The 25,593-nt window shown below is 36.1% G+C and overlaps 1 protein-coding gene across 2 annotated transcripts in view; it reads left to right on the top strand.

Moving 5' to 3' along the window:
- The window catches only part of arhgap24 (Rho GTPase activating protein 24), a 578,933-nt gene that overhangs the window by 347,460 nt on the left and 205,880 nt on the right, over positions 1-25,593 (top strand). Inside the window, exon 1 of one of the 2 annotated variants that reach the window (XM_051928081.1) lies at positions 18,760-19,131. The exons of the other annotated variant lie outside the window; for it this stretch is intronic. Coding sequence (XP_051784041.1) covers positions 19,110-19,131 — 22 coding nt within the window. The 5' untranslated portion in view covers positions 18,760-19,109. Of the gene's footprint in view, positions 1-18,759; positions 19,132-25,593 lie in introns of those variants that run through there. 2 annotated transcript variants of the gene reach the window in all.

The following is a 25,593-nucleotide window of genomic DNA, read 5'->3' as shown; positions in this document are numbered from 1 at the left end:
CGTGTTCGCATTGTACTTGAAATTAAATGTTTAGAAGATGATTACCATGCACTTGTGGTGATTGGTGTTTAAGATTTTCTTTTGTAAATCTTTTTCCCCATCTTGTTATGTTTTAATCACCATTAGGTTATTAGAAAGTAACCTATGTTGTTTTCTGCCATTGATAGACCCACTTCTCTACATTTATTATCAACGTCAGATAGGCACGTTAAGCATTTTGTTGTTCTCTGACCCAGATACCGAGTCAAGATTATATTTTCAAATGCAGTTTGTGGCCTGTAGATGATAATCATCATTGAGTGAGTTTGCAAGTTCTTTAACTACCCATTCATTCACGGAAACCTTGATTTAAAAATGACATGTAAACACTTATTCCGGTTAGAGAAACTGGAAGATTGGTCTTTCAAAAACCAGATTAAGACACATAGATTTCTCCAGAAATAATCCAGTTATGTAGCCATGTAAACCCTTAACCAGGTTGCATTTAAGGATTTTGTAGTCTGTGCTTTCTCTTGGCACTCTTGGCATTCTCTTGTGCATGTCTGTGTCCAGTTACGTCATTTTTAACATTTGAACATGGCAAGCTTAATTTTGGATTTACGGCAGCCAATGATGACATTTAACTATTTATTGTGCATTTTAATGATGTTGGAACATTTTGCCAAGCAAGAATTCCATAAGTGGACTCCAGCATGTAATTGGGAGGTTTATAAGAAACCATGTTCCTGCTCTGACAGGATTACTCACCTTATTCAGGAAATTTCGTTATAATGAATATGGGGAAAATACATATAGTACTGTGACTGGGGTCGTCAGTGATTTACCTTTCTATCTGCAACTATGGAGCAGCTCTGCATCTGGTAAACAGTAAAGTTAGGGCAAAATAATCGGTTGTCTTCTGCAGAATCAGGCTTACCACATAATGTGCTTGTCCCACAATGTTTAGAACATTTACCATCGGGCTTCGACCTGCTCTTTCTAGCACTCTTCTGGTCTGCCACAGTGCCGGTTCCCAGTCACTGGTGTTCTTCAGATCTGAAGACGGATCAGCTCCTATTTTGAGTGAAGTCTTGAGACTGTAATGGCCTTTTCTATACAGTAATAAATTACCTGTATTTTCCTTGAAAACCTGGACTCACCTTTCTGTCTCTTGTGCATCTCTGTGACTCAAGATTGACAAAACCTGGATAAAAAATAACAGTGCTTATTAAACAGAAAAAAAGTTGTTTTTTTTTATATTTTTTTGACATTAAATGTAATTTTTTTTATAGAATGAAAATGTGGGGCACTGGCTCAGAATTTGGCTCTACTTGTATGATACTGTGCCTACACTCTCGCTGAGCCTCACTGAGACTGCTCGAGACCACAAATTTCACAGAACTGAAAGAGACAGCCTGTTGCTGGGTCCCCGGGACTCCTGGAAAGTATAGGCACAGCATTACATATTTTTGGTCGAAAAACTTTTGTTATACTGAAATGCACATTTCCTTAAAATGAAGTCCATTAAACATGATGTTGTTTGAACATTTGTCCGGGCCAACAAGAATAATCTGTTATTCTGAAAATTTTGTTACTTTGGTGTTCACTATAATGAAATTTGACCTACTGTATGTGAGATTTAAGGCTATAAGTTAATTAATGTTGACCATTAAAGGCTGAAAGTTAATTAATGTAGACGTGTTATAACAAACATTGAAGTGTAAAGAAAGTCAGTGGATATACTGTCATTTTTTGCTAAGAAATCTTAGAGACAGGTGAAGATGAGGAGACTGAGATGGAAGAAAATCAGAAAACAGATTAGAGCAAAAAATACTTTAGAGGAAAAAAGAGCAGGATTTAAAAGACAAGTTTACTTGATATGACTGTTTCTTAAGCCTCAAATAAAGTTTTTCACAAGACGTTTAAACATTGTAAAATTGCGCTTACTTTATCTGTTAAATACCTGTACCTGTTTAGTTCTAAAGGTTATAAAACAGACTTCTTTGCAATATACAAATTGTGATAAAAGATTGAGTAATTTGGGCTTGTAAAGTACAAAGTCAAGGAGGGCTTGTCAAGATAATTAATTTTGTAGACATGTTGCCAAAATGCAGCATAACAGGAAAAAAATAATGAACTGTAAGTAGATTTAATTCTGAGAAATATGCCTCGATACACAAACAAGAGATGAGAACTAAAACAGTAGAATATTGTACTAATGAGAAAAAACGTGTCAGGCATGTTGTTTAGTTTGATCTAAACAAAGTATAAAGGAAATTAAATATGGTATCTTTTTTATCAGAGTAGCCCTCTGAAATTCTTCATTTAGCATTCGTAATTACATCTAAAATTGAGTACAATAACTTAATCTGATACTAATTTGTATCCAATTTACAATGACTATTAATTCTGCAATGTAAATGATGCAGAATATCATTTCAACATTTTATTTTTATTTATTTAATTGGACTTGATTATCCATTTAAATTAGCACTGCAGGTTAATGAATGACAGCCATTACTGGTACCAGCCCTTGTACAACTACTGTATGGAGTTGCATACATTCAATTCAGTTTGCTTTTGATTTTAGTGTGACCCCCTCCCTTCTGCCATTATTTTCCAGCCTCCATTTGGCCCCCTGCTGAAAATTTTCTGGAGGCATCACTGCTGTGCTGCCTGAGCTACAAACTGAAAACAAAACTATCTGTCCTTTCCTTGACCCATTTAATCCAGCCCAGTTTTATTAGGGTAGGAGCCAATCCCAGAGACTAGAACAATGGTTCATAGTATACATTGAAAAATAAACCTATCAGATTTTTGATACTTTTTGAGTTTAAAACATTTAGAACTACACTTTATGAATCCATTCATCTTTTTTGTTTAAGATTCACAAAGGCGTTGGCTTTATTTTAACAGCACCAAGTACACTGCACACTACATCACAAGGTAGGTTTCTTCTATGCATACATCCTCATTCATTAATACCAGGCTAATTTAAAGCTAAAAATTCACCTAAATTATTTGGGAAATACAGGAGAAAACCATATTGAAGAAATTTCATGGAGAATTGAAGAAGACATTTACTAAACGGGATCAAGCAAGCAATTAGGAGTAAACTTATGTTCAACAGTTTTCACAATATAACCTAATATTTTTGCCTTTATGATGTATGAAGACTGATCTAGATGAAGTGGATTCAACAATGGTGTCACACACATGCGATTGGGAGACAGCTGAAGGGCCTATAGCAATTCCATGCCAGACCAGGGGGCGGCAAGGTGTGCTGACTGTCTCTCTCAATCTCTTCCAGACCATCCACGGAAAATCCCACAGGGTACCGGCGCTACTTCCGGCCCTGACCCCGATGATGATGTTACTTCCGGTCCCAGCAGCGTCACTTCCAGTTCCACCCAGATAACAGCATTTCCTTGACTGGCCTTTAAAATTGCCATCTTGTCTCAATAACTTCAGTTCTGTTTTGGACTGTGAATATCTCTATTCAATTTAACCTCATTTTGCAGCCTTTGAACAATATATGGGTGGCTGCCTCAAACCTTTATGATGTCTAAGACTCATTCTTGTGACAGTGGAAATCTCCATCCATCCATCCATCCATCCATCCATCCATCCATCCATCCATCCATCCATCCATCCATCCATCCATCCATTCATTCATTCATTCATCCATCCATCAGTTGCCTAAACCTGATGGATGTCATGGGGAGTTATAGTTAATGCAAATGGAAACAAAACACACACTTTGTAATAAACAGTAAAAAAGTCCTTGCAGTGACAAATCTGATGGGCATTGAAGACAATATGTTTTCTCATACAGTATATAGTGTGCAAAATCCAGTTAAGGTAGAATGCTTACAATATTTTTAAATCTGTGGCACTTTCTTACAACAGTCATACAGATGCAGTGTCTGACTCTTGGAATTACTTAATTTAGTTTCACAAATACAAATGGTCCTTACAGAAATGATCATAATTCATGTCAGAACTATTAAACAGCTAACAGCTAATTTATCTTGCTAAGCTGAAATAAAGTACCAGACAGCTTTAAAAGACTGGCCTAAAAATGCAAATACGGTAGGTCTTTAAGGATTGTTTATTGCAGGGACTAAGGGCTCTTCCCCATCCCACAACTAATTCATAATGTGCAGTGAATTTAAGAGTAAAATATAAGCACAAGCATGATATGAAGACAAGTTCTTACTTGTTTTATTTTATTCTTTATGATTCAGTTATCTTGATAAGCAAGTTTAATAATTATTAGTGAACAAAACAAGACACAGGATTATAGTATTCAATCTTTATTCTTTATCCAGTTATTCTGGTCAGGAGTATCCATGCCAGCAACAAATCACCAGGCTGTCACAGGGCACAGAGGCTTATAAAACTCTAATGAACCAATTAATAGTTGATATTCACCTCTGGGCTATTGTGCTTATTTGATTGTTTTTTCACTGGTAACCATCATCTGTCCCTTAACCTTACAATTACATTTTTAATCCAATAAATAAAGTACAACTGTTAAATAAGCACCAAAATATCACTGGCCAGGTTTGACTTGCTGTATTTAATGTTTTAATCCAACAGATGGCATATAACTGTGAAGTACTGTAATTTACTAAAGACAAAAGCTAAAAATCAATTAATGTTTACTTGAAGGTTCCCAGAAACTACATACATCATGAATTTCCATGTGGGCATTCATGTTTTCTTATGTGTTCCAAATGCATCACTTAAAGCTGACTAGTGCCATTAAATCTGAGCTCACCTATAGGTTAATTTCTGTCTAGTTTGGTGGCCAGTAAATTAAAGAGAATTAAACCACATGGTTTATAGCAAATCTTTAAAAACATAATTTTTTCACATTTACACATAGTCACAATAATGGACATGGTAGGATCAGTTCCTACTGCCTTTAAAACATAAATTTAAAAATACAAATAGGTTTGCCCTGTAACAAGCTTATTACAGACTAGACTTTGAATGTTTGGTATGTCATCAGTTACAATATATAATGTATTCCATACATTTGTCTTTGCCTGTAAACTACAATTACTTGAAAATCATCTGAAGCTGACTATTACATTAGTGTAATATACTGTAATTGGACCATGAGTTTCAGATTTTCCTCAGTAATTGAGTATTTCTCATTTTAGTTCTACTGTTGGCTTTGTACTCTTACTGTGAGCTTTTTCTTATGGCATTTTCAACTGTTATTATATTTTCCCTTTTTTCCAGCATTTAAATTGTTTTGGATTTTACTTTTATATACAGTACATATTTCACTATATCCTGACATGCACCCTTAAAGTTACTTTTACTGGTCAGCCACTTGCCTTTTTTTGATTGCCAATGTCACTGCTTCCTCCACTTATCATACTCACTGAAATGACCTATTTGTGTAATTGCGACCAGCTACCCGAGGCCACACATACTAAGCTGAGAGTTTCATTCATGTGGTTGAGCCCTCACCCAACAGGACACTTATTCCTGCTGCGAGAAGATCTGGTTCAAGAATCCACCATAAACAGAATGACATTCCATCAAACAGCACGCAAAACAAAACCTCACACTAAGGATATTGAAAGTCTCCAATTGACTTGAATATATATTTTTGAGAAAATGGTGTTTCAGGAGAAAACTAACATGAATCTTGAGAGGACATGTGAAGAACAAGCAGGATTCATTTTATATGGTTTATATCTGTTTTGCTTTGACCTACATGTTAGAGAAAAGTGTATATAAACATGAGGAGATAATAGAAACAGCACTAAATTGTAAAACTTATTTTAAATTCCTAATGTTGTGAATTGGAGTCAGGAACAATATGACAGGGTTTTGAAGCCTATCCCTGCCCAGCTTGTACCCTGGCCAGTCACTATCTGCAGGCTTCAACATGACCAGGCCCAGTGGGATTCTTTTCCTTTGATTTTTTTGAATGAAATACTACATTAATACAACACAAATAAAGCTTACTTTTAAAAGTCTATGGATTTTGCTTCCATTAATGAAAAATACAGAAAAAAAACTGAAAGCAACAATAAAGAATTACCCTGTAAATACAGTAGCAATTTCATGCTGTCTAGGGCAGAAAATATATTGAGTGATATGTAACACTGTTCATTTGTCCTTTATTGTTACAAACCTTTGCAGTCACATTGCATTTCTATCAAGGAAAAATATAATTAGGTTCAGTCAACAGATAAGAAGCAAGTTTATCGCTAACAATACACATCCAAACCCTTTGAAGATTAAATGCCACCAAGAAATGCATTGCAAAAAGAAAAATCAATATTATTTAATACAAAAGGCTGTACTTTTGGTCTATTTCTGTAAACTTCCCTTTGGACAGTAGCCATGATGCCCTCTGTAGTGTTAATGAACCTTAGAAGTTGAAAAGTTTTGCTCAGACTTTAGCCTGATTGCTCCAAGGGACCACTATTGTACAGCATGCAATTATTTTAAAATAACAAGGGAACAGCAAAGACACATCTGAATAGCATGCATTTATTAGTACAGTGCCACCAGTGCTTTGTGTTTATTGTTGGAAGTTTTAAGATCAAACATGGACATATTCATTTTTTTAACATTTAAAAGCACAAGCTTTACATAAGATGTGTATATTGTGTTGCATGAATTGCTAATTTATTACCATTGATTCTAAATAATTCTAATGTCAGCCTTATATTTAATATTTTCAGCATTTTAGTGATCTGGTATCTTTTCTCCCTCAATCACTAATATCATATTCATTATACAGCAAAAGGATGTTATTAGTCATAGTATCTGCTTAGTTCTCTGCAGTGTTGCAGATTAAAGACCAAACCATCAAAGGTGCTGTCGGTAAGAAACATGCCACTGAGTCAAAACATTCATGTGCCCTCTGTTGCTTTCTGCCATAGGGCCCAAGGACTGCTGCGTAATGTACCAATTAGTGGGAAAGCACTGGTTTCAGAGGTGCTAGGTTATGCTTTGCATTCTGTACTTGATGGGCTCTAACTATCCACCTCTGGTTGTTTAAATTCATCTGTTTGGCATGACATGGCATATTTCAGAAACATCTACAGATGGGAACCGTGACCTGATGAACTTTCAGTCCTGTTTTCAGAAAATTAAACAGGCTACAGTGTAATCAAAGGGTGAGCATGGCTCCATCTGTTCTTTAAAACAACAATTACTGCATATTACCAGTTTTATGCACAATTTTAACAACTCCTCCTGAAATAATGTTTATTAAATAATAAGACAATAATCCTGAAATGGGACATGGCAAAAATTTCACACAGCCTTTGGATATAACTGAAAATTCATCCAAAAGGATGAATTGATTAAAATGATTAAAATTGGTTTAATATATAAATGATTAAACATAATTTAAAAATCAATTGATTAAAATGTCATCCAGACATTGGAAATGACTAAAAGCTCTAACAGACCTGAACAAAGAAGAAAATTCATCCATGCTAGATGACAAAAATTACCATCCAGGGGAGTGACTGAATATTTAGCAAGACAAAGTAAAAAGGTTGGTCCATTTTTGGCTAAAACCCAACAAACATCCCAGACATGCAAAACCATCATCATTTAGTGTTGAAGATTGACTGAACAATCATTCAAACCTGACAAAGTACCTCATCCAGACCTGGGCAAAGATTAGAACATCATTCACAGCTTAAGAACAGCAAATACTTTATTCAAACATGGGTAAAGAGTGAAATTTAATTCAAAGGTGAGCATTGCCAACACTCTTAAGTCCTTGCTATCATAAGAGAATTAAACAATTACAGCATCCCCATTTAATAAGTCAGCACACAATAGGGAATGCAAGTGAGTTTCTTCTACTTTATTGGAATAGTTTCACAATACAGAAAGAACACATTTTGTCACACCCTTGGAGCATTTCAAAATAGTAGTTGCTATTTAAATGCTTGTTTTTAATTCATTCGTTCAATTCAATTTCTCATTTCTGTCTAATTGTGTTTCATTTTCGTTCGTTAGGGTGGTTTCCAGAAGTGGTTTACTTAACAATATTTTAGTAAAAATACATGTGTTTGGGACATTCTTAGTATATGACTGGATGATTTGATATGTGGATTATGTGACACGAGTAATGTGCAATTTTTTCATGGCTCATTTTGAAATTGTATGTTGTAGTCCAGCAATGGTTACCAGAGACCCCTGCTATATCAGAAAGTTTGCATGAAAACTCAGCTTTCATTTTTTTCTTAGCCATGATTTCAAACTACATGGGGCAACATATAAAAACATAATTTTTGGATAGAGTATTCCTTTAAAGACATATTTCAATCTGCTGGCAGCATAAACAGTGTGTTTGTTGGACCATTGACTATTGTAAAACCACAAAAAAATATCAAAATTGTGAGACAGGCCATCGAGCAGAGCCCTCTGAATTCAGGAGAAGTCTATCGATTGTATAATATCATGTACAGTACTATACATGTATGTCTGTAGCATTCATTCATTGTATTAATTTCAGATACCAACAGTGCCCCCTACATGAGCTCATTAGTCCAATACAGGCAAGGCTCAATTTGGTAAGGTATACGGGGGGATGTCATGTCTTAATAAAAACAGAGGAATGTTTATTCACCTTTTTAACAATTAATTCACGTACAGCATTTACACCCAACTTCTTTCCTAAACCCTGGTGACCTACAAAGCATTAGGTGGATGACACAAAAATGCAAACGTAACCCGATTATAGTTCATAGAATGTGAAGCCCTGCTTGTTCTAGCTGAGTAAAAGCTGCAGGCCTGCCTTAACTTTCAGAATGTCACAAACACACTATGGCTACAAAATCTCAACTGCATTCCCAAGGCTTACATCCCCAGATAAGCACATCTGTTGTCTATTCTCATGTTTACCAATCACTGCAATATTTTTCATAAAACTGTTGGTCTCACACTAATTCTGTCATTCATATAGTCACTAATATGAGAAAGCAACTGACATGTTAGCACATCTTTGGACTGTGAGAAAAATGGAATTCCCTACAGGGGCCTATAGGAACATATTAATTACCCACAGAGGTTTTCCCAACCAAAAACAGAACAAATGCGACGAGACAGAAATGCTATTCTAAGGGTTAATGTTATTTCTGGTGGAAAGAAAGTAATTTCTTATTCAGACTTAACTGTTGTACTGAAGACATATAAAATATGTAGTGTTAAAATGCCTTTTTAAGTCTGATTTGCCACAAAGTTTAATGAAGTTGTGCTTAGACAATGCTTCAAATATAGTACTATCATGAAAAAAAGAAATAAGACCAACACAAAGCCTCAGGACTTTTATTAATAGGAATGTAGTAGTCTGACTTCCAAAACAAAAACAGAGAGCACATAAGCTCTGCAGCCATTTAGTCTACTCGGCATTAGAGTTAATCACGCAGACCACTGTTGTAGGGCTTTGTAATTCTTCAGTGTAAATATCAGCACTCAGCACTTTCTCACTACAATGAACATTACCAAATATAAACACTGCTAGAAAGATTAAAATGAGCCTGATCACGTTTCAAGGTCGGCGGATTCCAAATTAAAGCTTCACTTTTGTGTGATTTTAAAACCCTTTCTATCAAACAAAGACCTCTACCTCTAGTTAGCTTAGGAAAGAAACATTTTTACTGAGAAAGGAAAATATCATTCATGAATATCATTGGAAAACAGTGAATATTGAGGGGCTGAGACCAATACATTGAATCGAATCAATTGTGAAAATAGATAATGTGTATTACTAAATGAGAAAACTCTTTTGCAACATGTCTTCTATGACCCTCATAAGCCACCTCCCATAGTGGGTAGCAAATCAATAAAAAGGTTTCGGTGTTATCACTTACCTCCTTCACTTCAAATGGGCTTTTAGTGGTAGTTCAAAGTACATATCCGTTGATGCAAAATGTTAAAAATATTATTAAGTGTACACTCAGCACCGGACTTGTTGCCACAAATGGAGATGTACTGACAGAAAATGGATGCATGCTTGACATTAAACAAAATAAGTGGTATTAACACAAAAGACACCAATCAATTATTTCATCAATCTAAACACTCCTCTATCCTAAGTGCATTTTTGGAGCCTGAATGTTCCAGTACATGAATAATCAATCAGTTCATTGAACAGCTGATCACTTGTCATTTCATCAATAAATCAATCAATTATACATTAAGTGAAAGATTGACCTATTAATGAAATGAATTCATTCAATCCTCAATTCATCAGTCAATTAAATAATCAATCAGTAATCTAATCAATATACAGAAAAATGCCCCAAAATTAGCAGGCTTTGCTTTCTCTAAAGATATCCCCAATCTCCTGGGTATATTGGCACTTTTTTGCCCACAATAATAATTTAAGAAACTATATATAAAAGAAAGACATTTAAGCTATCTGACACATATCATTAGGTAACCATCCATCCATCCATTTTCCAACCCGCTGAATCCAAACACAGGGTCACGGGGGTCTGCTGGAGCCAATCCCAGCTAACACAGGGCGCAAGGCAGGGAACCAATCCCGGCCCAACCCACCACAATTAGGTAACCATTAATTTGTTAAAGTATAGAATTCAGTCAGGATCTTTATTCAGTACTACTACTGAATACTCCATTTATTTATTTATTTTCTTTCATTGCAAATCCATGTGACAAGTTAAGAACCCATCATAAATTCAAGTTTGTGCAAAAATATTTTACGGTATAAAAATATATTACTGCGCAAAAATACATTATCGTAGAAAAAAACAAAACAATACAAACTACAAAAGTAACAGGAGTGTTTAGTCCATCAGGTTTGCATGGGCAGCAATTAACTAATTTGTCCCAATATCTCTTCCAGATAAGTTTTATAATGTTGTCAGATGTTACCAGTTCAATTTCTCTTTATTTCATGAGCCTGTCCCGTTACTCCTGTTAGAGTTCTTCCCAAAACTCCGCTTGTGACCTAACATGGCTTATGTCATCAACAGATCTAGGCCAGTCTTTGGCTATAGGCACACCAGGCTAGAGTTTCCGACTTGTGGATTCTTTATTCCCAATTATAAGAATGAATGAATTAATAAGTGAAAAAATATACATAATGTATATATAAGTTGATTTTGATTTATCTACACCTTCTTCTGAATGTTAAATAAAATCCAGAAAATCTTCAGCGCTCTTTTTAAGTGTGACTACGTTGACTCTGCCCAGGTTGCCTGGCAGTGATGAGCATGTAAAAATAGTTTTAGCATTGCTGCTAGTAGATTGTGTGGTTTTACCTGGGATGAAAGCTCAAGCAATATAACATCTAAAGATATAACATGTTACTGCATACGAAGAAGCCATTCGGGCAATGTGCCCTCCAGCTGCCCTGGCAAAATGGGTCCCTGCTAAGCAAAGTTCCGTGAAGTGTTTGCTGTTCCATTGTATACTGTATTAGCGGACAAGCAGAAGGAGATAACAGCTGCATTGATTTACTGTATTGCAAAACACACTTTCACTTCTTAAAAATACGCATACTTTCAATCTGTCAAATAACTGTACTAATCAGCATTACACATTACAACAGAAATGAGACATCCGCATAGTGTAAGCCCTCATCCATCCATTTCAGGTGGTCTCCACTGCTGAAATGTTACAAACAGCCTTCGTGGTTATCTTTTGTGTGAAATATTCAATGTTCTTGTATAGAGTAAACTGCATTACTGGCCATTTTTTCAATTTTGAGTTTGTATTTTTGTTTGGCAGGTAAATTGAGCTTACTCATTACAATAACTGATATTCGTTTAACACATTTATAAATATGTTGCCCAGGTGACCTTTGAATCTGATAGATAGATAGATAGATAGATAGATAGATAGATAGATAGATAGATAGATAGATAGATAGATAGATAGATAGATAGATAGATAGATAGATAGATAGATAGATAGATAGATAGATAGATAGATAGATAGATAGATACTTTATTAATCCCAAGGGGAAATTCACATACTCCAGCAGCAGCATACTGATAAAGAACAATATTAAATTAAAGAGTGATACCAATGCAGGAATTGAAGAGTCGCATAGTGTGGGGGAGGAACGATCTCCTCAGTCTGTCAGTGGAGCAGGACATTGACAGCAGTCTGTCGCTGAAGCTGCTCCTCTGTCTGGAGATGATACTGTTTAGTGGATGCAGTGGATTCTCCATTATTGACAGAAGCCTGCTCAGTGCCCGTCACTCTGCCACGGATGTCAAACTGTCCAACTCCGTGCCTACAATAGAGCCAGCCTTCCTCACCAGTTTGTCCAGGCGTGAGGCGTCCCTCTTCTTTATGCTGCTTCCCCAGCACACCACTGCGTAGAAGAGGGCGCTCGCCACAACCGTCTGATAGAACATCTGCAGCATCTTATTGCAGATGTTGAAGGACGCCAGCCTTCTAAGGAAGTATAGTCGGCTCTGTCCTTTCTTACATGGAGCATCAGTATTGGCAGTCCAGTCCAATTTATCATCCAGCTGCCCTCCCAGGTATTTATAGGTCTGTACCCTCTGCACACAGTCACCTCTAATGATCACGGGGTCCATGAGGGGCCTAAAATCCACCACCAACTCCTTGGTTTTGCTGGTGTTCAGTTGTAGGTGGTTTGAGTCACACCATTTAACAAAGTCTTTGATTAGGTTCCTATACTCCTTTTCCTGCACATTCCTGATGCAGTGTCGTCAGCGAACTTTTGCACGTGGCAGGACTCCGAGTTGTATTGGAAGTCCGATGTATATAGGCTGAACAGGACCGGAGAAAGTACAGTCCCCTGCGGCGCTCCTGTGTTGCTGACCACAACGTCAGACGTGCAGTTCCCAAGACGCACATACTGAGGTCTGTGTGTAAGATAGTCCACGATCCATGCCACCAGGTATGAATCTACTCCCATCTCTGTCAGCTTGTCCTTAAGGAGCATAGGTTGGATGGTGTTGAAGTAATCTGTTGAGATTACTCAAAGTTAAATACACAACCATGTTACTTAGTGAGCAGAAGTTTGTCATAAGATAATAAAATATCAATAAAAATGATTTTATAATGCCAAATTTTAATAGGGAGATGTTACTGCAGTCCACAGATTGAAAGTGAAAGTAAAACTTCATTGGGTAGTTGAAACAGCTCAGTTTCCACTGAAATATCATCCCTCTCTTTAAAATTTTAAAGCCCCCCACCCCCCAGACTTTTCCCTGGTCCCAACCCAGTAAAGTACCAGTCGACACTGTTGAGAAGAAAGGGTTCAAGAAACTGCAGAGAACACTGGATGCAAATTATAAGATGTCTGACCTCACAAATATTACTTACTATGCTGGTGAATATTATAATGTTATAAAATGAACACACACAAGCATCATACAGACAAGAAGAGTGTTGTGTTTCCATATATAAAACAGTCAGGGAGAGAGCCATGTTTACTGACTGGCAGACACTGACATCAGCAAGGCAGGCAATACATACAATAGAAGTTTAAAAATAAGTAGACAAAATATAAAACAATAATAGTGCGGAAAACATGCTAATTAAACCGTTTCTTTGAGGCACAGCAATTGATTAAATTATTATATTTTGAAAAGAAAAAAACTCTTTCCTTTGCTAATATTTCATATTACTATTGTGAGAAAATATACCAGGTTTTAGACTGTATGGAAAATATGTAATACATGTGTATTTGATACAGATCTTCAGTCTTTAATTAGTTTTGAGAACATATCAAGAAATGTTGAGTATCACATATTGTGTCAAAATAATCACAATATTAATTTAAGTCCATATGATATATGCATACGAAATATATATATATATAGATATATATATATATATATATATATATATATATATATATATATATATATATATATATATATATATATATATATATATATGCATATATACAGTATATGTATAAATGTTGCTTTAATTCCTTTTTCTAGTTCCATATTTTATTGTTTCATTCACACTTTACCCCTTTTTGCATGTTGTTTTTATGTTTTCACCAGTGCTTTTCCATTATTCACCAGCTCCAGAGGGGTTCTTTTCAGACAAGTATGACTTTTACTGGAATGCAGACCCTTATAGGCTTTTAACCTACCTTGTGGCAGTCTTTCCATTTATTATACTACATTGTATAAATTATGCATTAAAAAGAGTCCTGTCCCGTTGCGCTTATCTGCTTGATGGTTTGGGGACTAAATATTACAGTGGGAATTTTTCAAGATCGATCTTATAACATCTCACAGATGCCAGAAGATTGTGACTCTTTTTTAATAACTGTTTCAATATTGAATTAGAAAAAAACAATGTGATTATATTATTTCATGTCTATAAACACAATCAAAAGGTAATAGTATTGATATTAATGGTTATTTAAAGGTAAAATGTAATTAGAGCTCTTCATTGGCCAGCACACCTCCATTATTACTGTGCTCTGTTACCTTTATACTACTAGTATTTCACAAAAATCATGTTTCTAAATTATAGTCAATATGATGTATAGAGGATAGTTTTTTTTCAATTGTTGAACACAAATGTACAATAAGGGAGTGTAAGAGAGTGTAAAACACACTGGCAGTATGCCATTTGAGAGTATTAAGTACATTAAAATGGGGCACCACTGAAGTATTCAGTGTTCCTCTAGGATGTAAGATATCCGACAATTCACTAGGGGCCCTTGGATGTCTGAGCCTAATCATAGAGAAAGGATGAGGCCACATAAATTGGTAGAAGGGCAGAAAATTTCATGGCTAATAGTGGGAAGTGCATGGTCCCAGGTCAGGAGAAATGACACCATCCTGAATTTTTAAAGGTGAAATCTGGCAAAAGGCAGCTATTTTTCTTCTATTTTGATTCTTGCTGGCTCACAAAAATGTGAGGCTTTGCCCCCAAAAATTGACCTAAAAGCCCAACTGAGGCCTAAAATCAGGGGGACCCTTACCTCAAAATCAAAAAGCAGGTTTTCAGCCTGGATGGGCCAAATAAAAAAATGGGGACGGCTCATGGGCCATACAAAAAAAAGGGGAAAGGTGTTTTAAGTTAAGAAGAAACTCATAATAGAGAGAGGGGAAATGTAAAATCCCTGGTCCAAATAATGAAAACAGAGTTCCTTTACATTTAGAGACTCATTAAACAAATATTCAAAGCACAACATAAAATGGAGAAGCAAAAACGAAATCGAAAATAAGGTATGCCCAAAGACAAACCTGAACTAACCAAAACCAGTCTGTAATCCAAAATTATAAATTAAAAAAAGCCAGAGTTTATAGACAAATATCAATAAGAAAAAGTCCTCACAAGAAATTGAAATCCAAAACAGAGACAGACAAGTAAACCTTAATGTCACATAGGCTAGCTTGTGTGTCTCTTTAGTAGAGCTGGGGCCATGATGTCTTGGGGCCCTGCCTCATTTAGTTCTTCTTTAAGTAGATAAGCTGCATTACATAAAGAACAAATAAATAAACATAATACAAACTGTAAAATAATCAATAAGAAAAACAATAATAAATAATAATTAAAACAGAAAGAAAACAAATTACAAAATTAAATTATTACACTGAAAAAATGAATACTGTACATAAAAAAAACATTAATTAGCCAGGGATGAGACCCTGGCTATTTCCTAACACCTTCAGAGCATCAGGCAAAAGGACACACTCCTTCAGTAAAAGGATTTGGAATGTATTGTCACTTTTAGTGAGACAAACAAAAAAGTATCCAAAAGACCTTTACGAACTACAGGAGGATTGGAGGTGTAATGGTCTCAGAACCTATTAGAGGACACTGTGGCTTGATGGCACTGGGATCTCATCCCTTAAGGGATTGTACATGTAACCAAAAGTGATGCTGGGAAAGGGTTTACACATGCCTTGGAATCTTAGAGTTGCAAAGAGAGATGGTGTAAGGATTCATATGAGTGAGGTAAAAGAGAGGCCAATATTGTGAGAGGGAGAGATGAGAGGTGAGCAAATAGTTGAGTAACCAACCACCACTTGGCAGACTTATTATCAGTTTTGTAGTTGTGTAATATGGAGTTGTTTATAATATGCTGTCTTTACTGTTATTTCAGTGACATCATGTTGTCACCATTTTGGTAAGATTATTTTTCATTTGGTATATTTGTTTGCATGGGAACCACCACTTTGTGTTTCTAGGTTTGGCAGTGTAAGACGTTAGAGGTCACTGTCGCCCCTTTCAACCCAACAGACAGACACACTGAACACAGGGTAAAATCACCAAGAAGGTTTTTAATTCTTTTCTTCATGTTTTCAGTGCCTCCAAGCTCCTCCGCCACCATACACAGGCAATTCAATAACAATAATATTAATAATAAACACAATACTTTCTCCTCCACTCCTCCCAGCAAGCTTTGTCCTACTACCTCCCAACTCTGGCTCGCTTGCTGGGTCTCCATCAATCCTTTATATAGTCCTTGACCCGGAAGAGCTTCTCTTCTTCTGTTCACGTGACTTGTCAGCACTTATGGGGTCAGATGGAGAACTTGCTTTCTTCGGGGCTTCCATCCCCATGACTTGATAGTACTTCCAGGCTATGGAAAAGATACAAGTCCCCATGTCCCCTGGCAGCGTCTCCTGGCGGCACCCATGGAATCCAGCAGGGCTTAGAAGCCGAACTCCAAATCCTATGGTGCCCTGCAGGAATCCAGGGCACTGCAATGCTGCAGGGAACTTGCCATCTGGCGTCTTGGGGGAGGCAGTGTCCCAAAGTATCTGTTTTCCCCCATCCTTCTCTTCTTTGGGCGTCCCGGCCAAGTTGAGCAGCCAGCTGTCTGCCACAGCGGGTACCATCATTTTGTGTGTCTGGTTGCTATGATGATGTGTGTTATTTCAAAACAACAATTGTGCATATCAAACATCATCCAAACTACTGTAGGTTTAAAAATTAACAGATAGACTTTGCAGGACAACATACCTTTTCAGCAAGCTCCTTATATAGAATTTTCTGCTATCAACTTTAGTTCTTCTTTCTGCCATGTATTTGTTTACTTCTTTTGACCTGCCAAACAATCTCAGGACTTTTATTGTTTTCACCAAAGCAACTTTTGACTTTCCTTAGGTTAATCTCTTCCAGTGAGTTACTTTAAAATGGTGCAATAGGAAGTAACAGAACCATCAAGTTTTTCACAGCAGTCAAGACCTCTTCAGGTTGGCTTAGAGAGGCAGCAGAATTGTTGAAATAATGTTTGTTCATTTATTACTTTTTGTATTCTCCCTGCAGTTATCTGTTCCGTGTACTTGCTTGGGTTCCTTATTCTGGCTCAGCAGACTTGCCAAGAATGTTACCCTCTTATCACTATTAATATACTGTACATGCAGTATGTATACAATAGTAGTTTTTGCCAATGTAGAGTTTGCAGATTGCTCCTGGACTCTATGGGTTTCTTCCCTGCTAGTTTTTCCAAAGACACGTGTGTGTGTGTGGGTGTGTGTGTGTGTGTGTTAGCTCTGTATTGGCTCTGTGCATGACTAGTTCCCTATTCGCTGTTGCTTCCTACCTTCTTCCCAGTGCAGCTGGGATAGGTTCTGTTCCCAACTCTGTATTTGATAAAGTGGGAATGAAAGTGGATGGCCAAACTGGTTGCATGGTTGCATAATGATTATCTCAGCTGTAGGGATCTGGAATTGAATCCTGACCCAGCAGACATCTACATCAATTGTAGTCCTCAGTATGTCTATGTGACTTTTCTCCAGATTCTCCCCATGATCCAAAGATGGGTACCTTCGTATGATTAGCAGGTATAAACTGGACCTATATTATTATATATGGTTGAGTGTGATTGTGAGAGTGTGTCAGATGGGCCTACAAATTGTCTTCTTCTAAAGTTGGAGTTGTCACAATTAGACTGTTTGAAAATTCAAAGAATATATAAACAAAATACAACACAGTATTACAGAGTAATATGGTTATTACCAAAGCTTTACCAACTGGATTAAATTCTTTACTGTCAAACATAACCTGTTCTATTAAGAAGCTTTTTTCTTTCAAGTAACACTCTTGACTAGATTGAATTAATGTTAATTAAATCAGGGAGAGGGAGTGAGAAAGAGAGGTCTTTATGATTTCAGAGGTTGCCTTCAAATCTCATAGATACAGCTGTGTTCGAGTCTGCCTGTGCAGTGGCGGTTCTCTGGCTGACAGCTTTAGTATCCTGAATTCAAATCCTGTTAAGGTAAACTATGTATAAATCCAATCTCATTCAAAGGCTTTGAGCTGACACTTAACAATGCTTTTTTTATAGAGGTCACAGCCTGTTTCTGACCTTTTACCCCAAGTCATAATTAATGGATGCCCTTGCATTAGATGACTAAACCTGAGGCATATATTGGTTAAATAGACTGTAAAAAAGCAGCTATTCAAGCAGGAATATTTATGACTTGATTTTAAATTCCAAGCCTGTGACATGAACTTAATTCAGTCCAATGAGGCTTGGCATTATATTAAGCAATCCGCTGTTATTTCCCATTTTTGCTTACTGAGATAATACATGTTTCTTGTATATTTTATCACCTTGTATAGGTAATTAGAAGCAATAACTTTACAAACCTGAAAACCTTGATAAAAATCACTCAGTGTAAGCAGAGTATATTAACAATCACACAGGCTTAGATCCATGCCAGGCTCTTGCACAGGTGACACTGAATGCAGTTTATTTACAGAATGAGGCTTCAATCGAGAGTAACTTGGCTGCTTGCCACTCTTCAATTATCAAATTCGGTGTCCTGTCAGAACCCGTGATTTACATTACACACTGCTACTTCTGAGAGGCAGACCTCATTCACTCACTCCTGCGATTGCATATCATTCACTGATTCTCTCTCACTCACTCACTCACTCACTGGCATACGGTGCTGCTTGACAAGGACTTGCTGCACAGCTTGCAGCCTTGGGGCTGATGTTACTTCACCTAGCTTAGACAAACCAAGGGCTGACAGCAGAAACAGCATTCTGAACAGCCGCTGGAGGTGCTTCCCATTCCTGGATAATGGAGTCACTGGGTGAATCTGCAGTGTGCGGGGAGATAGAGCAAACAATAAATGCGTAGCTAGCCATTCAGTTCAAGCCCAGCAGCAGTGGCTCACAGAGTGCATTTTCAGATGGATTATAATTTTAATCAAGGTGGGTAAAATTAGTCTTGCTTTTTTTCAGAATTTCAAAGGCATCCATTAGGAGACTGATTATATTTTGCTCCCTATGGAGCTTTTGCAGATTGAATAGATTTCCTTTTAGGGTTTGGTTCCTTAAAATCTGTGCAGAACTCCAGTAGTAGTATTTGCTACTTTATGGCAACATTTTCTTTTTAGATTTTCTTACTATTGTTTCAAGCTTTTCCTAAGAACCTGATCAAAAAATTATAGTTTAAGCTTATTTTCAGGTTACCTGTTAGAGTGCATTAACCCTTGAGTCAGTAATATGTTTATAAATACGTATTTGTAAATAGGCACTAATAATATGGAGATGGACTGTATGTGAATGTTAAGTTGATTGTTGTAGCTGTCTATAACAAACTTAGATAGATAGATAAATAGATAGAAAGTAAGTATATTTCTCTTTGAAAGCTGCATTACATCTGGTCCATTTGCCAATTTCAGTCATATCGAACACACAGCATATTCAGTCTTCTGTTCCTGAATTATGGAAATTTATCTGACATTAATACATTAAGTACAAGATACAGGTTTAGCCAGTTGTTGTGTGTCTCTTAAAGCATTTTGTCTCATTAGGCGTAAACAGTTTTCAAGATAGCCGTTTTCTTTTAATTATCAGCTGCTCTCGTGATAATGATGTCTAAAGGAGCCAAGGGTGAAGCCTCCTTTCCTTACAAATAACTAACAACAAGTGTGCCAGCACTGTGCTCATATTTTCAGGAAGATAAGATCACATAAATAATAATACTGGAAGTAACAGAGGAAGCACTAAATTCTTGAAAGCTGTTTTGTTGCACTGTTCACGCTAGCTCCAATCAGGTTTGGTATTTTGATAAAATGTAATTTTTGACATTTTTCCTTGTCTGTTAAATTGTAATGGGAGGCAGCCAAACATGGAATCCTACCACAAAGGGCAGTCAATAGGAACACTGAGTGATGTGACACGACTGTCTGATTAAGTATTTTAAATCTGCAACTTGAAATGCATGAGCCGGATAATCAATTCCTCTTTTAAGCCAATGGATTTTTGGCTTTGCTTTAAAATGTCCCATAAATAAAGTTAAGCAAAACTTGTTAAAGGATTCAGTTGTATTTATAGTTAAAATCTATTTTTTCAAGTTAATGTACAGTTTTTTTTTTATTGAAGAGGGCTATATTTTTATTGAATAGAAAAAGGTTTATAAGAAAATAGCAATGTAAGATAAATGTTTTCGGGTTACATTTACTTAAGGAGTAGCAAGTCACTGCACTGTAATAACCAAGATGGCTTTAACTCATTGCACATATCACCCCTGAAACAGCAAATATAATAGCTGAATGTTTTTTAGGAAGTATAATTTTTTTTTAATTTAACATGATCAGAAAAACTCACCTATGATGAAAACTTTATATTTGTAGAAAAAGAAAGATAGTGGCCTGGTCCCTGTAAGGTCAAAGTTCTTTTCCTGAAAATCTCAACGCTTTTTAGAAATTACTGCATTAATTAAAATGCACTACAATCCAAAGATCTGCAAGTTAACATCAATAAATATAAATAATTAAAGTAAGTTCCACATGCATTCTTGGCAATAATGGTGCAAGATGTTCTCCTCTGTGCCAGCATGGCTTTTATTAGACTGATTTATCCAACCACCAACAGTCAAACTCATTAGAGATAAGGGGAAGCCAAGCAAAGCAGCATTAGGAACAAGGCAGGAACCAATTTGGGATATTGGGGAATGGGGGCGGTAAATATTGGGCCAATTTGTAGTTACCAGTGCTTCTAACAAGAACGTTTTTTGGATTTGGGAAAAAACAGAGTATCAAGGGAAACCTATACAGACACAGGAAGAACATGCAAACTGTGCACCAACAGGAACTAATCCCTTAGACTGACACATCACATGGTTTGTGGCTCCTCCTTTGTCACCAGTATGGCTTGCTTCTTTGTTGATGAAGTAAACATGCCATCTGACCACACTTATAGAGGAGATCATTGTCTCACTGCTATAGTTTCTCAGGGAATAAAGCTGGATCATGAAGTCTGAATCACTCTATGACTTTCACTAGATCACAAAAACTCATGAGGGATGCAGACCTAGATGAAGCAAAGAAAATGTAACTGCCATCTGTAAGACAAGTTAAAAAATAACATTTTGCAACTATATTTACTATGTAAAAAACTTGGTTAAAATACAAGCAATAAATTAAAACACAAACAGACAAATAGACAGGCAGAAGTGCCCAAACTGCTAAACATAAAGACATTGTCTAATCTGTTCAGTCCTGAAAAGGGTTGCTGGTGCCTATTTCAGCTAGTGTAGGGCACAAGGCAGGAACAAACCCTGGATAGGGCGACAGCCACTGCAGGGCAAACAAACACACACAAACATTATGGGCAATTTAGCATTGCCAATCCACCTACCCTGCATGTCTTTGGACTGTGGGAGGAATCTGGGATGAGAACCCTGGTCTTCTTTCTGCAAGGCAGCAGCACTATCACTGTGCTGCCCACTAAAATCCACTTATAGAGAATCCTAAACAGTTAAAAAAAAAACTAAATCTTGACAACCTGAACAAGAAGTTGTTACACATCTGGGCTTCAATTCTTAAATGTTTCCCATCACCTTTTTATTTCTATGCCCACTCTCATATGACTTCAGTTTGGTATACACTGATAGGCAACCCATAAAAAGGTAGAGCCCTGGGAGAACTATAAGAGGAAGGAAAATGAATTTTGCATTATGTTAAGAAAGAGAACCATGATGGATATTTTTTCTTTATTTTCTTCAGAATAAATTATTATTTTTTTTTACTAGAGTTTGCCTTGCTGGATAATCACCACTCACTGACTTGTCTTTGTATAACCTATGTCTGACCAAAAAAGGTGACCCATCACAATATATCTGTGTCACTTGAAACAAGGGTTGTGCACTGACCAGTCAACAGCAGTGTGTCACAATTTAGTAGGAAATGATAATTTTTGGTTTATTTTCTTTTTTTATTCTTATTTATATGTTGGTGACATCATTATGTGCTACCATTTTGGATGTTGCCATTTGGAAGTTTATTATAAAGTTATGAAAATAAGACAAAAATGGAAATTCCAACAAATATGCTATTCAATTATAAGAATGCTAGGGACATGGGTAGGCAAATGGGAATAAAGCAACACAAAACAAATGTTTAAATGCAAGGGTGCTTTTTCCTTCCAGGAGAGATTGATCATTACTATCACTGTGTTTATATACACATTTTATAGAATACTAATGACATACTTATGAACGACAGTGATATTTTTAAATTTGTCAGCTGCAGGAGCTAAAAAAGAAAAATATAGCATAGATAGAAATGGCAATGACTTTGATTTCTTAAGGGACATTGGTAATGTATTACAGTAAATTTAAATTCCAGAATTCAGTAGATGGCAATGGAATATTCAAATGATAAAAAGATGTTCTTATGCTTCCAGACAATAATAAATATATAATATTATACACTAAATAGTATAACATAACAAACACTATAATAATAATAATAATAATAATAATAATAATAATAATAATAAAGCACATATTTTATAATAATAATAATGTAAAATAAATGTACATCTTAGTACATACAAAATAGGTAGGTCTTTATGGACATGATATAAAACGTTACATTTCAGTATTGTTTGATTTTCTTTTGTGCTATATAAATAAAATTTATTTTATTATTATTATTTTTATTATTTACTGTTCAAAGTTCAATGCCCTTTCTATTAAAGAAGGAATGTTTACAGTAATAGTGCAAAGCCAAATGCTGCATACTCAATGCTTTCATCTAGCTATCTATCCATACTTCATAAAAGAGTGCTTAAACCTAATTTCAGTTGGAGATTGTAATGCTGGCAGCAGTCATGTCTTTTCCTAGACTTCTGCTACATAATACAAACCACCATGGATTGTAACCACATTTTTTATATTTCTGCAAACGGGTGAGAAGAAGAACAATGATATTCATAAACTACTTGAATTATACGGTGCTTCTATAGGAACAGTACCAGCTTTAAAATTTATGGCACAAACATACCCCTGTAGAAGTGAAACCTTTTTCATAGGTGATGGTTATTTTTTTCATATTTCATTTTGTTCTATTTTTCAGACTATATTTATTTTGCACAGGTTTCTTTTTTTTCTGTCTCTTTGTGACCCTGAATTGGATTGAGTAAGTCTGGGAATGTTTATTGTTATGTTAAGATTTGTCTCTTCTTTGGCAGTTTGAATGTTCTCCCTGTAATTAGGTATAATTCATTACACAGTCCTGAGCTGTAAGGCTAGTTCTCACTTTTAAACTGCCGCTCTCTGAATGAATGTGTGGCTGTATTTTTGTTTGCCTATGTGCGTTCCACATAAAATGGATTCCAGTTATGTTCCTGTTTTTTTTTTTTTGGACAGGAGCAATGCAACTTTGAAGCAGATTGAGTGGGTGTAGAAAATAACATGATGGATGGATTATTGTTCCTGCCGTGGTAGTTTCTATTGTTACTAACCCTGTCCGTGTTAGATTACCAATGCCAAGAATCTGTGATGGGCTGCTGCATTTGAAGATTGATGACAAAGTTAAAAAATAATAAATACAACAATCATGTTCACATGATGACTGACATATTTTTAAAAAACACAACATGCTGATTAAATTTTCAACTCCCTTCAATTTATTATAATGTAAAGTAATTTTCACCTCACTAGACAAGCTTAAAATTTTAGAAATACATATTTTTACACCATATCTGGACATTAATAAATTTTAATAGTCTACCGACATTTTAATTTGAGGGTTCAAATGATGGAAGGTAAACTAAAGAGCAGAAAGTTTAAGCCACTTGGTAATGTAAGAGAGGATAAACAAAACTCTATTTAAGACAGATGTAGAGAAAAATAAAATTGGGGAACATTATCTTTTGAAAGAGGCAACATCAGATTCTATCCAGCATACTTAAGCTGGCTACCCAGTCCTATGTCTGGATGTTCTGTGATATACTACTGTACAAGGTAACATCTGTGATGATGGTTAAAATTAGAATGATACTGCAGTCTGTTAATGATTACCTGATTTTGTTACTGTTGCCTGTGCATTCTGATGTTTCATTTCAAAGACACGAAGTGTCACTTGTCCATGTTAGCAGAAGACCAACAAAAAAAGAGGTGAAAATTTATGTACAGTCAGTCACAGTTATTGCCCTAATTATGCGGTATTCATCTACTGTCTAAACTCACTTCATTATATGACTGGACTGTAGCACTGCAACCAAAAATTATATTGAATTCCAGGAAAAAAACGAGTAATTAAAGCAAAATAGTCAGTGGGACCTATAAACCTTACGAAAGCGAAAGAGTTGGCTGCCATGGTAATGAACCTACCACTATAAGTTAAAAGCTGAGCATCTCTTACACTGACAGAAAGATCCTTCCTGAGTAGCCAACAATTTTTTTCTTTATTACTGAAATTGAAAAGTCCTGTGTCTAGTTGTTGTAGTAGACTACACACCTTAAAAGGTTGTGCAAAAGTAGGGCAGCTCATGGTTTTATACAGTACTAGCGGTTCCCCGCTGCTCTTTTAAAAGGATTTTAAAACTTTAAAAATCAATAAACAAAAAGGTATTGCTAGCTAAGCGGAGACAAGTTACGCTCCAAAACGCTGAGGTAGACCGACTCCCCAATCCTGACATCACGCTTCCCCCTTCCCTCGGCCTGAAGCCTCTGTCTTGGATAATCGCAAATATATTGCTGCTTCAAGCGAACTATGATTCTTAGTGCGATGAGAGAAGTCGCAAAATCAACCAGAATGTTCAAGCAAATTCTAGAAAAAAAAAAACTGATCTAAATCCGTTAAGAAGTTCTCTCATTCGCTACCTAAGTGGATGTAAGATACGCCCCGAGGCTGGCATATGAGTGAGGAGGGCCCCGCCCCCTCCCCTCGGCCTGCTGTGTCTCTCTCGGATTTGCACAAATGAATCGGTACCACAAGCGAACTATGATATTTAGTGCGGTGAGAGAGGTCTCAAAATCAACCAGAATGTTCAAGTAAATTATAGAAAAAAACAATTTAAATCCGTTAAGTAGTTCTCTCATGAATAGCAGACAGACAGACAGACATTGGATTTTATATAGAGAGAGATATTAGAAGGAGGATTTTGAAATCAGATCTAAATATAACTGGAAGCCAATGTACAGACTTGAGAATGGAGTTGTATCTTTGTGCTTCTCAGTTCTAATTTTGGTACCTGTTATAGAGTACTGAATTAAGAGCACGTTGAAATAAAGTGATTTAAAAGGACTCATAGTAAAGCACTGAATGTTCAATTCTGCTTAAATCAAGTGAATGACTGTCAGTAAAACACTCTGTAAATAAAGAATAATCTAGAGCCACTGTCACTCATAAATCCAATATGAATATCCTTTCTTACAAT

This window comes from Erpetoichthys calabaricus, chromosome 5 (genome assembly GCF_900747795.2).
Source record: "Erpetoichthys calabaricus chromosome 5, fErpCal1.3, whole genome shotgun sequence".
NCBI lineage: Eukaryota > Metazoa > Chordata > Cladistia > Polypteriformes > Polypteridae > Erpetoichthys > Erpetoichthys calabaricus.
This window is presented reverse-complemented; position numbering and strand designations above follow the sequence as displayed.